Source organism: Erithacus rubecula (assembly GCF_903797595.1).
Source record: "Erithacus rubecula genome assembly, chromosome: 10".
Classification (NCBI taxonomy): Eukaryota; Metazoa; Chordata; class Aves; order Passeriformes; family Muscicapidae; genus Erithacus; species Erithacus rubecula.
The window spans coordinates 28833281-28849877 of NC_136662.1; the positions used below are offsets into that span (position 1 = coordinate 28833281).

The following is a 16597-nucleotide window of genomic DNA, read 5'->3' on the forward strand; positions in this document are numbered from 1 at the left end:
CTGACAGCAGCTGTAACACAGTCTAGAGAAACTTCATAGACCACTTCAGCCTCTCTAAGCCAGTAATTGTCTTTTATGCTTCACTGAAAGTAGTTGCTGTTGGCCTTATTACTGGTAAACTATCTCCAAGCCTTCACAAAGAGTGCCTGAAAATTAAATTTCATCAGAAAAAAAGTCTGGGGGAGACCAACAGTACAGAAGGTAACCAGCGTATGAATGGTCATGCAATTTCTGGTAGCCCCAAAGAAGCATTGTGAAGAGAAGGGGATGAAAAACAAAGTTCAGTGAAGACTTCCAGAAGGTGATGACACCAACAAGAAGGTGAGGAGGACCCTCTTGAAAAACATACTCAAAGATAATTAAAAAATGGTTTATAAGGAGATCAAAATACAAATGGCAGATTAAACAACTTCTAGAAAAGAACTGATGGAGAACAATAGTGATCTTTAGGCTGAGGAAAAGTATCAAAAAAGAAGAAGGGAAGGCAGCTGGAGAAGAAAAAGTCTCATGATACTTCTCCTGAAAACATCTAAGAAAGTCCAGTTCAGAGGTATTCTCTCAGAGAAGTCAAGGAACCAATTTGATTAATGCAGAGAATTAAAGCATGGAGGGTCTGTATGCATGCAGGGAAAAATCAGCATGGCATTTCTGCTCTGTGGGAACAGACACTGGCATGAGGGGTTCAGGTGTTGTGTGCTGACCCTAATATTTTAAGGTCAGTATAGACAGCAGATTAGCAAGGTTTAGCACAAGGAAAGGAGTCTGTCTGTTTTTTGAGACAGACTCCTCTCTTATGTATAGACCTGTCTCTAACCCCAGCCACAGCTAGGTCCTTAAGCTCAGGAATTTTTCTCAAACTGCCATTAACTCCTTCCAAGGTTTTTCTTTCTCTTTACTCACTGCTTTACTTTCATATCTACTCAGACTCTTCAGTAGCCTCTTGTGAGAGTTTTTTCTCAGATGCCACATATTCACAGCCTCCTCAGCCCTATGTTTCTTCTGTGAGGGACAATAATGTACATGGTACAAGGCAAACAATGATGCAGTGAAGCTCACTGTTTGCCGAGAACAGAGTCCACCACCCGCCCTCCAGAGCTCATTAAATCTAAAACCAAGGAGAGTCTTGAACCAAAGTCTTCACTCTGTGCCAGAGAGTCAAAGAAGTTCAGATCCAGCTTCACACTTCACAGCTCTGGCACCAGAGTCAAGACAACACTCCTTCTCCCCTGAACCTCCACGCTAAAACCCTGACCCAACATTTCCAGATGGTGCCATTTCTCAAGCCCCTGGCTGGACACAAGCACAGAGATGAGCTAAATGCAAGCTTTTGATGAGACCACTCATCCCAATTACCTCTCTGTGCAACTGCTTGTAAGCCATTGGGAGGGGTCTGAGGGGAACTTGTGTGGCTGAAGCACTTGCTGCAGTCAGATGATTGTCAAGCTGAGCCTTGGAAATGATTTCTGGAAGCTGAGAGAATAAATTTCATGGAGATTTGCCTTCCTCAACAAGCAGCTGGAGCAATATGTTATTGAAAAAACAGCCCTGAAACTCATTGAGGGAGGGGAAACTGGCAAAAAGGAACTTTGAAACAGGTCTTTAATAGCAGTGTAAAACTTTTAAGGGTTGAACATCACGCACTTGTAAAAGCAGAAGGTCTAGGTCGGCTGTGCAGGTGTCAGGAGTAATTATTTCCAGTTACTTATTGAGAAACACTTTAGACACTTAGACTGCAAAGTGTAAAGGGCTTTGCCAGAAAATTCCAGCACTGAAGAAGTGGTAGGAGAGGCAGGAAAAAGAGAAACAACAGAAATAGCAGAAAATGCACAAAACAACCGCATTCTAGTGAACCAGTTGCCATTTTGGCTGTTTTGCTGCCTACGAGGACTGATGACCTTAAGGGTCTGACCTGAATCCTCTGAGACCAACGAGAACCTTGCCCCCAGCAGGCAGCAAAACAACCAAAACAGCCTCACACTTGCAGCTGGATTCAGAAGTGGCCAGTTCTGGCTGCTGCCTGGGCAGCCCTGGAGCTGCTGAAATCTGCCATCTCAGCTCTGAAAACACTGATGCTCCTGATTTGTATTTGTCATTACGTGCTGCAGAGTAAGTTCACTGTCTCCAGAATCCTAAAAGATAGACCGGAAGGTCCAGGAGAAACCAAATGTGAGTTTAGAATTCTCTCCAGAGCTTACTTATTTTACTTATTTACTTACTTGATTTATTTTACTTTACTTATGGTAAACCTGTAGTCCCACTGCCTCACTTCCTTCACCATCAAAAGTTTTTCATAACAATGTTGAAGTCCCTTATCATTGTGTAACCTCACCATCTTACCCATGTGGATTCAGGGAACAGGCAGCTCTTTTCCTTACAGCAGCAGCTGTTGGAATACCCAAACCCTGTTATTGTGACCTTCTTATCATACATCCACAATGTTGAGGCACAGCACATCTACCTCCTTTTGCCAAGTCAAGGAAGAGAGAGGAAAACCAATAATTCTGAGACCCTGGGAACGGGGTAAGTTACTTACCCAGGTGACTGAGAGCCTCTTTATCCCACGGCCAAGTGGCAGCACCAGCCAACTCTTCTCTCACCGAAGTGGCAAAGTAAACATTGAGAAAATGAGTGCTGTTCAGCTGCAAAGCCTCCTTCAGCTCTTTCACACTCATGTATGCCCTGCAAGGACAAAAGAGAGGAAATAGTCAGCACACACTCCAACAGAGTGAGGAGGAAAAGCAGGAGTCATCCATAGACATCATACAGAGTGCAGCAGACCTGGAGACATCCTGAACTCTGAAATCAAGAACATTTTAAAGCACAAAAATTCAGCATTTCAACAGGATGTCCCATGATACTGCAAACTCTGCTCTGTAAGGTGCAGGGTCACTAGTGAGGGGTTTGGGTGGGGGTGGAAGGCACTCAAGCCTGAAGAAGCTTTGCTAATTACAGTAGCTTTGTTGTCAAGTTCTGCTCTCAGAAAAGGTTTTACAACCATGGGGACAAAGGAAGCTCCACAAAATAGGATAATAGGGAATAAACCCTGAGGAGAAAAAAATGAGAGAAGGAATGAAATTAAGAGGTAGGTCCTGCTAGGGAAAAGAGAGGGGTTTGGCATCAGAAAAGCAGAATTTGAGGTGGAGGGAGAGAAGAATGAACCCAGAACTCCAACTGCTTCTGACAAGGTTTTTTCAGGGGTTGCCCGTAATATGGGGCAAAATAGGAATGGACATCAAACCTTACTGTTGGGAGCAGAGATGGTTTGTCAGCTGGGGCTGAGAATTCTCTTCTCCAGCTTCTCTAGTCTATTTGGACTTTCATTCCATCCTTTTCCCCAGGAAAATCAGTATGCACATAGCAGTACGTGGCAAAACCAAGGGTGTCCTGGCAGTGCACAGGCACATCTCTCCTCAAGATACATCCCAGGGAATTGCACAAGGAAGAACATGAGCAAAAAGTGCTTTGGAATTTGCTAAAAAAAAAAAAAAAAGAACAAACCCAAAACAAAACAAAATAAAACTTGCAGCTCTTCTCAAAATGGACCTAGGAGAAGACTCTGCCTGGGTCTCCCAGCACTGAGCAAGGCCCTCTTCACATCAATCTGTCTCTCTGCTCATGATCTGAATCTTTCAGAGAAGATCTGGGATGTCTGCAGGAGCCAGCAGGGGAAAAAACAAGATAAAATAAGATTAGTGGGGAGAGGGTAATCTCTGGAGCCAGATTCATGGTAGGGCAAGTTTAATGGGGAAAATCTCCTGACAACACTGCTGGCTGTCTCTCCTCCCATCTTCAGAGCTGGGAATAAAGACTTGCAGGAGCAGAAAAAACAGTGGAATGGGATATCCAATACATCCATTTCTAAAGGCCATAGGAAGGTAATGGGCTAGGAGAGGTGGGTAGGCACTGGGCACTGAAGTAGAGCAGTAATACCCATGGCTATGCCAGAGTGTCCATGAAGTAAACCTCACAATGTGGCATATCTCAGCACTTGGAGATAAAAAATTAAAAAAAAAAAAAAAAAAATCCAGCATTTAGGTTGCACTCTTCTCTCTGTGTGTTTGTGCACAGGTCAAAAGACATTCACCAGAACACCAATAGTCCCATCATTGGTGGGACTTTAGGGAGTTCATATACTCAGCAATGCAAAACAATCAAGGTCTAACCTAATATCAACAATAATAATTCCAATAGCAATAGAATTACAAGGCCTTGGAGCGTGATGCAAATGCCAGGCACCCTTTCGAATGAACTTCAATGATCCTTGTGGGTCCCTTACATCTCTGGATATATTCTATGATTCTATAATCAAGTACTGCCATTTCCACCATTTGTGTCATTAACCTCACAGGCTGAGACAGGACTGGGACAGGTAGCAGACACTGACTCCACATTTCTATGACTTGTCTCTAAGTCTTCAACATTTGAAGACCCTGACCCACAGTTTGTAAAGCCATTCATTTAAGAGATTCTGAGCAAGAAAAAAAAAAAAAAAACAACTCATAGAAAGGCTTTAAATACATCACTGTGGAATGATGATGGAAACACACCATTGTGGAAATAAGTCATAAGGATGACTAAACCTGCATCATGAGGCCAACAGCAACATGAAGGTGGCAGAAAGCATTTCACTTATTCTCATGCTCCCAGGAGCAATTGGCATCTTTGAGCTGCATGGATAGATTATGAGCAGAGCACAATAGTTTCTTTACACTGGGCTCACCAAGAAGGAACACCAGCTCTGCTTGAACAAGCTGCTTCAGGTGGTGTCCATTAGCAGTGATGTCCATTAGGGCATTTCTCACCACATGGGGTGATGGACAGAAGGCACATTCTCATCTGTGATGTGAACTGAGAAAAGAAACCAGTGAGACGTGCAAATATTCTGACATGGCAAGATCCCTAGTCAAGCTGTTGCACCAACAGGCTTCTTCAGAAAAAGAGAGGTTGCTACAATAAATTGAAGACAAGGAGGAAAAAATTTTAAAAAATAAAAGGATTACAGAAATAAACTAGAGCAGGGTAGCATGTGGAACAGAGCTGGGTAAGCCCAAGGGCTATTTCCCTGGACCTGAAAGAGCAGGGGGTTTCAAAAGCCACTGCTGACTTGGGAGGTGTCAGGTAATCAGGGTCTTCTAACTGCCTCTCTCCTACCAGTCAGTCCCAGAAGACCATCCCAGGCTGAAGGCATCTTACACATCTTCCCAGGAGCTCTGAAGATTCAGTTACTTCAGAAAAATGTTGGCTGGACTATGTGGTGAGATGAGATGACCAGCTTGTCTTCACCAGGCCCTGAGATCTCCCACCACAAAGTAGCATTCCCAGAACACTTTCCCCAGCCACATCAGCTTGTGGAGAGAAAACTCTCCCAGCCGGAAAGGACAAATTAGGAGAACTCGATCCTTTCTGTGTGATGTCTCGCCTGAGCATCCCAGACACGCGCCACGCTGACGCCATCCCTTCAACCCAACCAAGACGGGAGCAGGCCGCGAGCAGCAGATAGTGAGGAGAATAAACAAACCTGAAGGACATACTTGTGGCATGACTCGGAAGGAATAGAAGCAAAAATTTCATAGAAATAGAGCACAAGGAGAGGGAGGGAAAGTCTCCTTCACTCACCAGAGCTGCTCGGAGGACACAGACTTTAAAATAGCATCAATTCCTGACCTATGATATCTTGGAAAAATAGCCCCAAAGCCTTCCAGGCTGTCCAAATTCCAAGAGCCGACGTCAGCCCTATTCAGAGGGATATTCCTGCAGCCCCTCTTCTGAAGACATGATGTTTTTCTGGCTGCTGCCTGCCATTCCCTTGACATTAGCAACATTTTTTGTCAAGGCTTAATTATAAATAACTGCAATTTCCTCCATTGAGAGATCTGGATGGTTCAGGGATGTGTAAGGGTTAGGGGGAACAGCTCCAGCACTGAGAGCTGCTCAAATAGGTTGGATAGGCAAGGAGAAGAAATGACCCTAATTTCAACCCCTATGGCACAGAAAACACAAATATCCTGCTAATGTCCCTGAAGATGTGAGCAGAACAATTCTAGAATGGGCAACTTCAATTCCCCTCAAACTACATTTCCTGCTGGCATCCTTAAGGTAGACGAGGAGTGTCCAACTGGCACCTGAACCTTCTGCTTCTGCCAAAGTTATGCTCACCATGTCCTTCAGTGCTTCTGTGATTTTCACTGAGGCAAAGGCAGAGCAGCCTTTGGTCTCCACAAACAGACTAAATGACAGCATCTCCTCTGCTTCCCAAATAGTTTTCCAATACCTACAAGACTAGAGTATTCCAAACTAGATGGTATTTACAGCAGGATGGGCACTGCAATCCAACATGGAAGCACGAAGGAAGGACAGGAGAATACATGAAGGCACAACTGTCAGCTGAGGACCAAAACACAAACTAACCCCAAAGAATAGGGTAGAGGACAAAAGAGATAGAGATGGGACATGAGGTTTGCCAGACTCCAAGTCAATGTTTTTCCAAGGGTATCCAGGAGCAGCCAGCTGTGTAGTGACACCACCTGAAGCTAGGGAACACTTGCAGCCCTGGCAGAGTGGAGCTTGCAAGAAGAGTAGGTGCAACAGTAGAGAGAGATTAGGGATGGGAGGGCTATGGAGTGACATTATTAGACATGAATACAGGAATGAACACCATCCAAAATGATGGTATTTGAAGGGATGAGCCAGAAATTATGGACTCTCTTACAACAGGTGATATTGGCTCCAAGTTCTGCTCAATGACACTGATGACGTGGCATTAAGGCACCACACTGCATCCTGTTTTACTTGCATGGGACATAACAAGGGGCTGTCATCCTGTGGTGCTTCTTGCTGCTGAATAAAGGAAAAGAAAATGGAGAATCTTCAATGACTGTCACCACAGAACAGTAGAATCAAATACTCCACTGCAGATCAAGAGGATCTCCACAGGCCATTTCCCAGGCACTGACCCCCTTGTTCAAAAACAGGTCTAATTAGATTGTGGTGTTCAAGGCCATGTCCAGCTGGGGCCTAAACAGCCACAAGGACAGAATTCTCCCAACCTTTCTTGGCAACTTACTCTAGTGCTTTAGCATTCTCAAGTAAAAAAAAATTCCTGATGTCTAATCTGAATTTCTCACATTCCCAATTGTGGCCAGTCCTTCCTGACAACTGTCTTCTTGGAGTCTCCATCTTCCCTGTGTCACCCCATCATACCAAAGGAGAAAGTCATCAAACAACTGTAGACTTGCATGGTAAACTCTTACGGCACTAGACCTTACCTTATGTAAGTCTAAAGAAGCTTCCTTTCTGAGCAGTTGAAAAATCACACTCCATCCATGATCCCAGACCTCCCTGGAGAACTCACATTCTTTTTTCATGCTTTTCCTTGGAAAGTTTTGTCCTGACCATGGGGGAGACAGCACCATTCTACCAATTTAAGTTGGTTGTAAGTCAGGCTCTGAGCTGGCTTGGTCAAAGGAGAAGACTTGACATACCCAGGAGAGACAGAGCTGTTGCAAGTTTTCCAGCTCAAACTTCTGGAAGCAACAACAGGACCATTGCTGGTGGGCAGGTGGGAGAGAGGAGAGGATCTGCTAATCCATAAGACAGCAGAAAACACTGTCAAGCTGTAAAACAAGCCTGAAATGGGAGAAGAGGGGCAAGAGTGGCACTTTTTAGTGACAGCTACACCATAACAGGAAACCTTGGGGCCACAAAGTGGCCACGACGAGCAAGACACAAAAGATGGCACCTCCAAATGAAAAGCAAGGCCAACACATATCCCCTGCAGTACCATAAATCAAATCAAATTTTCTGGGTACTGCAAACGTAATGCCACAGGAATTCCACTGCAATTCAAAAATAGGAGTCTTTTCCCTGTAGACCTTTCAGAGGGGATGTGGGAGTGGGGATGGGTGGACACCATCCAAGTGCCCTCCAAGGACAACTGGAAAATACTTGAGACTCAGCCAGCTCAAGCTAACCATCCAGCCTGAAGAAGTCACAGGGGATTCCTGGCTCTGCTTTTATGTCTTTCAACCACTGCAAGGAAATTTCTCTTCCTACTTCCTCTAAGCAGAGGCTCCTTTTTCCCCAAACCTCTGCTTGACAAATGAGGAATCCCTCAGACTTCCCAGAAATGAGCACAAATCTGCCAATAACATTTTCAGTGTGTGGGTAACACATTTCTCCAAGACTGCAAAGGGTTAATGACAAACACAGCAACCTTGTCTCTGAGTCACAGCTCAGTCCATGAAGACAGGTGCTGATCCAGATGATGTGAACATTTTGGGAGAGCAGACTCTAAATTCATCCGTGAAGGGAGATGTTCCTCCCGATGGTGAGCCAAAGTGGTTATCTTCCATTTTGGCTTACCAAAGGACTTCTCTTCATGGTGAATCTTCAGCAGGGGATCTACACAGGTGGGCATCCACGCCTGGGCTCTCTGTTTGCACAAATGAATCACCCTTGCTAGAATTTGGGAACCCTCAACCCTGTTCTCATCACATCTCAGCCTTGCCTCCCTTTCTCCCTACCACAGGCAGGCAAAGCCCACCACCACAGCATAAACACAGTGCACCTTGCCTCAGGAGATAAGCCTAGATTAGTTACTTGGTCGGCTTCCAGACAAGGCTGACAGCCATTCTTGTCACTGCAGCTGCCTCACACTGGCTTTATCTGCCCCAAAATTTCTGGCATTGATGCAGCTGGGGGGATGCTGTGTTTCTAAGTCCTTCTGTACTTGCTAAGACTATTTACATCCCCATGACCACATCTGGGAGCACTGACTCCAGTCCAGCATCTGCTGGTACGCCACAAACATTCTCTGCCAGCATCATGACAACTTGACAAGGCAGCAACATCCCAATGACTCTCATCTGGACAGGCTTTGGTAACACAGCCAGACACAAAACACATGCAAGATGGGAAGGGAAGGCTGAGAAAGAGCCAGACATTCCCCTGGGATCACAGGAAGCACAACACTGGTGGAATAATACCCTCTGTAGTGCTCAGGAGCTTTTCATCAACTTCACTGGGTGCTGGACTCCAGCCAAAGAGCATTTGAGTCCACAAGAGATGAGGACATCACACAGTTCTTGGACATGCCTGGAAAAATCCACCTCTGAGGCACTGACAGCACAAGTAGAAGGAAGGAAGCCTAGGAAGTAGCCATCACTGGCAGGACAGTTTAAGTTTTGCACGGGAGGCTGAGTGTCAAGATGCCAAAGAGAGTGAGAGAAAAAACAGGATCCTCCATGATCAGGAGGTTCTCTTATGTATGAGCAACTCCTGTTGAATTCAGAGTTAACTCTCCATCTCCGTGTGTGAGCATGGGACTGAAGCAGTGGCAGGGTCAGAGAGCATCACTGACAAAAGCTGCAGATGGGATCAAAATGACACATTGTAGTTCAAGGCTGTGATCTTTCCACATAGATTTAGGAGGGAAAGGGAGCCAGAAGGCTGATGATTGCTAGCACACAGCTCTGTTATATCAGAGGGTAGTACACAACTTCTTGAGGTCAAGTTGGGGAAAGAAAGATATTAACATTAGTTAGACCAGAAAGCCTGCAGGGCATTTTGCCCCGAGGCAGGCTGAAAAAACGTGCTGCTAACAATGGCATGGCCCAGATATTCCTGGAAGCATTGGCTAAAAAGTTATTCACTAAATCATCACTGAATCAGCCAAAGGCAATGCTACTTTAGACCCAGCTTTGGTAAGCAGTGCAGAAATTATGAAAGAGCAGATAAGAGAAAGAAAATTTGGCCTGAACTTGTAACAAGTTGATTCAGATCAACTTAAATGGGGGAATGAACACAGGTCTTGAATGAAGAACTGAAGGACTGACCAGCAGACACTGCTGCATCAGAGCTGTCAGGGAAAATGGGGTGAAATGGAATTCCCTGAAATCAAGTGAAAACAAAGAGTAAAAGATCTTTTTAAAAATAAGGAAAAAAGAAGGAAGAAGAGATCTGCTGAGGAGCTGAAGCTCAGTATAATTGATATGCATCCCTGGACAAAACTACAGTATGGTCCCCACTTTATCCAAGTTTAAACACATGGTATGGAGCAGAGCTCAAGATAAAGACAACAAATAAAAAAGGTGGCAGTAGATGGATAGGGGCTGAAGTGTCAGTGGGACTGGGTAGAAGATGGACCACTGGGGAGGGAGCAAGTCCCAACTCCAGAGGTGTGGGATGTAGGAATATAGAGCAGGGGGCAAAAAGCAAAAGGAAAGAGTGCAGAAATACAAACATTTATAGACTAAAAAAACTCAGTGGAGAAATACAAACATTTATAGACTAAAAAAACTCAGTGGATGTAACACATTTGCAGGGGAAATGCCACCTTGGATCCAGAAGGACTGACCACAGGACACATGACTGAAAAAGAGTTGATATCGTATATACAGAGATGTCTGAGAGGAAAAAAGAAGGATCACAATGAGACAGGCTAATTGGGTTGTCCTCATTCTAAAAACCTGTTCCCACCCAGTTCTCTTACCTTTAAAGGGGGTGAACTGTTTTTGTGGTTCTAGCAGAGCCTTCTTGAAAACTCCTAGCACTCATTCTTTAGCCTGTATTGAAGTGAATCCCTCCCAACTGAGTTTGAGCAAACTACAATTTACTCTTCAACAATCTAAAACCTTTGTCTTAGCCACCAGCACCACAGCAGGATCTAAAATCCACAATACTGTGATCACTGCAGGCAAGACTACCACTATGTGAGCTATTACAAGCCAGGTGTTACTGGTTTGTGAGTTCCAGACCAGCAGTGCCTCATTCCTGGTTGGCACATACAACACTTGTGTGAGGAGCAGCCCTCTACACACTCCAGGAACTTCATGGATGATCTGTGAGCTGCGGTATCATTCTTCCAACAAACACCTGGGTAGTTGAAGTCACCCAAAAGAATGCAGTTCTGATGACTCAGAGCTTAAATGACTCAGTTATTGCTTAGCTGGCCTTATCATCTTGGTCTGGAGGTCAATAGCAAATCTCTCATTGTAGTAATATATCCCTTGGAGAAAGCCCCTCTAGTCTTGACTCAGAGACATTTGACAGGACTTCCACAATCAGCACAGTTGGCTTCTATACATTCAAGGTTCTCCTTAACATAGAGCAAAGCCACAGTCAGGCATCAAGGAGTTGTCTTTGCCATCACAACAGGACACCTGACTTTAGGAAAGCTGTGTTAATTTCTCCCTATCAGTCTGCCCAGAGACTGTTCACTTTTCTGCCACATGCTGCTTTCCTCTCTGGATTTGTTACAGCTTTGTTAACAGCTTACATGCAGGGCAAGAGGGCAGAAACCAATTTTAAGGCTGGTTGCATGTGGTACTCGTGTTTTTTGGGGCCTGAACTGAGGACACTCCCCCACTTGTGCTGAGTACACTAGAATAAGCCTCAGGAGAGGTTAACCCCCAGCTGTGCTCTCACAGCATGGTGGGGACCCTCAGGACAGCAGTGCCAGTGGGGTGCACATGTGCATTGAATGCTCGGATCACAGAAAAACACTGGGTTTGTGATATTTGCACCCTGAGGGCAGGGCTGCCTCACTCAGCTACTTGCTGCCATGCACATATATTGGGCACCACAGCCTGTTCAAGGACCTCTTGGGATGGCTGTGATGGGAATCCCAGCACATCTCCATCTGTCTGTGCAGACTGCCTGACCAGAACTCAGGTATCACCAGCCCTAGCATACCTTTGGAGGAAACAAGGTTTTAAAGAAATACTCATTGGGACTCAGACACCAGCATTCTCAGCATTCTGTTCATGCTGCTTTTCAGTTTGAAAAAAAAAAAAAAAGAAAAAAAGAAGTGAAAAAAAAAAAAAGAATGCTGATGGTTGTGGCTATTTGATAGACCTGTAGTCATTCTCTCCTGAGCTCCTGGAGGAGTCAGTCCTGCACTGCAAAAAGCCCTAAGGCAAACAACCAATAACCCCTAGTGGTCTTGCTGCCTGACACAGAATCCATTATAAAAGGAAAGTCCCACAACAATTGTTCTAGGGATAGATGTTTACACTCCATCCAGGAACAGAACCCCACATGCTCATCTCCACCTGCCTCAAACTCTCTTAGGTAGGAAAGAACCAATTCACTACATTGCCTCCTCCACTCCCATCACAACTATCATACAACATTGTTGGAGGGGAAGAGATGTCTTTTCCATGAATGGCCTCATGGAAGCATCTAGACACGGCCCCATCCCCAGCAAGAGATGTCTTGGGGAGATGACAACAGGAAGAAGAGAAGTGCTGGATCAGGATCACACAGCAGAGAAATCCAGGGCTGTGGGAGGGAGCAGAGGGCTGCAGTGAAGCTGATTGAAGGAGGCATGAAGGGAGACAAATGAGGGAAGCATGGCCTCTGGCTCAGCAGGGACTACCTGACCTCTCCTCCAAGGGGCACAGCAGCTCTGGGCTGACGCCAGCAGCGAGCCTGCATCCTGAGAGCTGCTGCTGTCTGGCAGAGAGGGCAAGCAGCAAAGCCCTAATCTGAAAGGACAGCTGGATCACAAAGCTCCCCCGTGCCTCTCTGCCAAGCCAAGATGTGGGAGCCAGGGCTGGGACCCCTTCCTTCTGCACTGCTCTTCCCCCAGCCTTGGTGTATGTCCTGAAGCACTGCCCATTAACAGAGGGGACAAGGGGCACATTGATGGGTCCCAGGCCTTTGGGTCACTCAGGGGATGATGTTACAGCCTGCCAGAGCTGTAACCCCCCACCCACAGTGCTCAGCAGGGACACAGTGCTGCTCCATTCCAGTTTTAGCATTGACAGAGGTCTTGTCTCCCATGCATGATAAGAAATGTGGCCAGCAGGACAAGGGAGGAGACTCTTCCCCTCTACTCTGCCCTTGTGAGACCTGCAGAGTGGGGTCCAGAGCTGGGGGTCCCAGAGCTGCAGCATTTGGGGCTGCTAGCATAAGGAAAACGCGGACCTGTCAGGGTGAGCCCAGAGGAGGCCACAGAGGTGATCAGAGGGCTGGAGCAGCTAACACAGGTAACCCTGTGCCACCAAGAACTGATCCACAAATTTAGCATTTCTTACAGCACTTCAGCCCTAAAGCACCATTTGTTTCTGCCAAATGAAACTCTACGCACACTTGAAATTTAACAGAAAATAAGCTAAATGTTCCCAAAAAGCTCCTGCATGAGTCTGGTTTTGAGCTTGTGTTAGCAGTAGCAATTCAACCTATGAACCCTTCTTTTCACCCCCTCAGGGAAGACAAATCCATGCAAGTCCCATAAACTTCCTCACTTATATGACAATTCTCATGTTGCTTAAGCATAATGGGCCATCAACTTTCCCCTGGGATAAATTTGGCCTGGCAAACTGTCTTTTAGTGCTCTACATCTTGGGGGAGTTGATAGCATTTAGGGTTTATTTTAATGGAGTCAGTAGCCATGATCAATTGTAAAAGCTCTATTTCCACGGAAATGGGAATTTAATAGATTTTTGAAAATGCTGGTTATTGACCCAATGGGCCTTAATGGCTTAAAAACCATCTGATTGTAGTGTGTATGAGTAAATGCATATGATTTTCAAATGAATACTGGAATAGGTAGTAAAAACCCATTTAAATTGCAGGAGCCCGGTCAATAGGGAGTTTCCATTTGCTTGTTTGGCTTTTCTATTTCTATCTGAGTGAATCATGGCCATCTCTTCCTCAGAGAGGCTCACCATTTCCTCACAGCTGAGATCATCCTAAAGCACGCAGCCCATCTGAGCCCCAGGAGGGTCCAGGGATGTCTTTCATTAGAGCAGCAATGATGCAGAGCTCCCAGATGCTTCCACAGTGGGAACAGAGCATGCAAGGACCATCTCTCGCAGATGATGCACCCATTGCTCACAGGACAACTCCTTGGGAGCTCAGACTCATGGATTTTAACTCAACCTACAGGCTCCCAGCTGACAGTCCTTCAGGGAAATTCCCAGGCAGAAATCTTGGTTTGTCTGGGGTTGACACATATCAAAGACATCAATAGGAGTGAACTCCAAAGGAATGCACTAATTGCTAAGAAATAACCTTGGAAGCAATGGACAGACTGAACTCTGATATTTACTTCACAGAGCCTGTGAGCACTGACTGAAGCCCCCCTGCTCCAACTAGGTCATATATTTACATATATTTACATATATTTATTATCACCCCCAAAAGTCCTCCAAGGTCTACCGAGGCTCAGCACAAGGCTGCAATTATTCCCCATTTTTCCCATCACCAGAGTGGATCTTTTCTGGCTGCCTTTTTTGTGAGGTTGCAGGAACAAAGAAGCCAAATATTTTTACCTGTTTGAAACCAAACTATGAGTTCAGCCACTACAAAGAGGAGATCCAAGGACATGTGTGCAGTACAGCAGGACTGGGTGAGGGACACAGCAAGATCCTTTAGAATAAGACAGAAAAAAAACCCAAGGACTGAAAATTCCCAAATTTCAAAGGGACATTTGATCTCCTGATCTCTCAAAACATTCTCCTTCAAAAATCCAGTGAAGCAGCAGTTAGAGAGTTCAGAGCTGCAGACTGCTGCCTCTTGTCCTCATCAGTGGAATAAGCAAAGGAGACAAACACTGCAGCTCCCCACCTGCTTCCACCCCAGTAAAGCATCTCCCACTTCCATGTTCAAGTATCATAAGTTGGTTTGGGTTGGAAATGACCTGAAAGATCATCTCGTTCCATCCCTCTGCCATTGGCAGGGACACTTTCCATAAGACCAAGTTGCTCCAAGCCATGTCCAACCAGGCCTTAAACACTTCCAGGGATGGGGCAGCCACAACTTCTCTAAGACATCTCTGAAAATGTGGAAAGAGCTGTAGTTGCTGGGAGTTAGTCAAAAAACTCCAAAAGAAAGAGTTAAAGATCCAGTTTGGAAACATTGAGGGGAAAGAAAAGAGCTCTATTTAGAAGAAAGGCAGTGTAGGAGCAGCTCAGGGAAGGAGGGAAGTCCAGCCTTGCAAAGCCCAGCATAAGCAGCATCCCAGTTCCAGCACCCACCAACAACTTGGGAGAGACCTGCTATCCACAGCACAGAGTAAGCACTCACCTTCCTTTGGCAATGCCAATGCTGGCTGAAGTCACACAGTGTGGGGGAGACAGGGCAAGCAAGAAGCAGCAGGGGAAAGGGAGAAATATATTTGCAGTCCTGTATGGTTTTGGGAGGCAGAATTCAACGGTGGCAAGTTATTTTAGAGCCAGTTCCAAGCTAAACGAAGTCAGGGATGATTCCCTTTCTGTCTGGATTGTATGTTCCAAAGCAAAATTAAAAAAAAGCATCCAGGCCAGGACAATGTTTTAGAGGTCTTTTCTGCCTAAAGTTGCACAGATCAGCCTTGTCCCACCTAAGCTACAAGAAAAGACCTGTAAATCAGTTATATTAATTTTTGCCTAAAACAAAAACATAAAGCAATGTTCCAAGCTTAGGGAGGCCTTATGGTTCTTGAACACAGCTCAGGTCACCAGGAACCCAAACTTCACTACCAATTTTTATAGTGCAATTTGCCATTTGCTGAGGTAAGGGAGAGGGGATAATACCAGTGGGTGTAGTTCTATTGGTCTGCCCCACTGCTGCATGGGCTTCATATGGCTGAGCAGGGTCTCAGTGCCAGGAGGCTCATTAAAGCCCTCCAGACAGGGGAACTGTGCAACTTTTTTCCTTGCATTTAAGCCAGGACAGAGCAGCTTCATCTCCTTTCACTGAATGCCTCTCTTTCCTACCCAGGAACTGGAAGGCAGAAGGGCCAGATGCCAGCATTTATGGCAGCACCTCATTGCTGCATGACTGGGGGGAAGATGTCCAAGATTTCTGTGCCTCAGTTTCTCTGGCTTATGATTATTTTTGCCATAGGCAAGTGTTTGCAAGAATCTTGAAAGATGTGACCCTGCTGTGCAGGGTTTTCACAGGAGCTCAGAGAAGTGAGGCACCCATATGTCACTGCTGTTCAAGGGAAAGCAAGTGTCCAGCTCTTCCCAAGTGTTTCCTCCTCTCTCACAGCACCCTGATCAACAGGAAGACCTCAGCTACTGGGAAAGAGGAAGAGCAGTGGACTGGGTGAGATGGTGAAGGTGACACTACAGCACATGTGGCAGTGAGAATCTGCCACACGCTGCCTAAAGCCAAAGAGCTGGGACTGATGCACATCACCTTCAGCACCAGCGCTCAGCAGAGGGAGTGTAGAGATCTGTGCCACAATCAGTCAAGGCTGGAGAGAAACATGGATTGATGTGTATCAGGAGGCAGCTTGATCATCTCCTGACAGAAGGCTTGGCTGGAAAAGAGGACCCAGACCACAAACTTGTTTCTGTATGGATGCAAAAGGAGGAAACTCAAGCTTGAGGTCATCTCCAAAAACAGCCAAAGTGACAAGAAAAAAAAAAAAAAAAAGAAAAAAAGAAATCAATCTCTGTTTTCCATCCAGCCTCCCCGACACACAGGACAGGAGAAAAGGCAGCACAGACACTGCAAGGTTGGGGAAGGATTTCTGTTGGTGCCAGACAAGCCCCCAGCCAGCTGCAATGGGCATCCCCATCCACCAGCAGGGCAGCATAGGCAATAAAAGGGTGACAGAACAGGGAGCTACCCTTCCAGTCCCTAGCCTGTCACTTCTATTTAG

At 45.7% G+C, this 16597-nt stretch overlaps 1 protein-coding gene across 1 annotated transcript in view; it reads right to left on the reverse strand.

Annotated features, from left to right (window-relative positions):
* Positions 1-16597, reverse strand: part of PAPPA2 (pappalysin 2) — an 86571-nt gene that overhangs the window by 55945 nt on the left and 14029 nt on the right. The window contains 1 exon segment of the mRNA XM_079314632.1: positions 2534-2679. Within this exon segment, the coding sequence (XP_079170758.1) occupies positions 2534-2679 (146 nt within the window).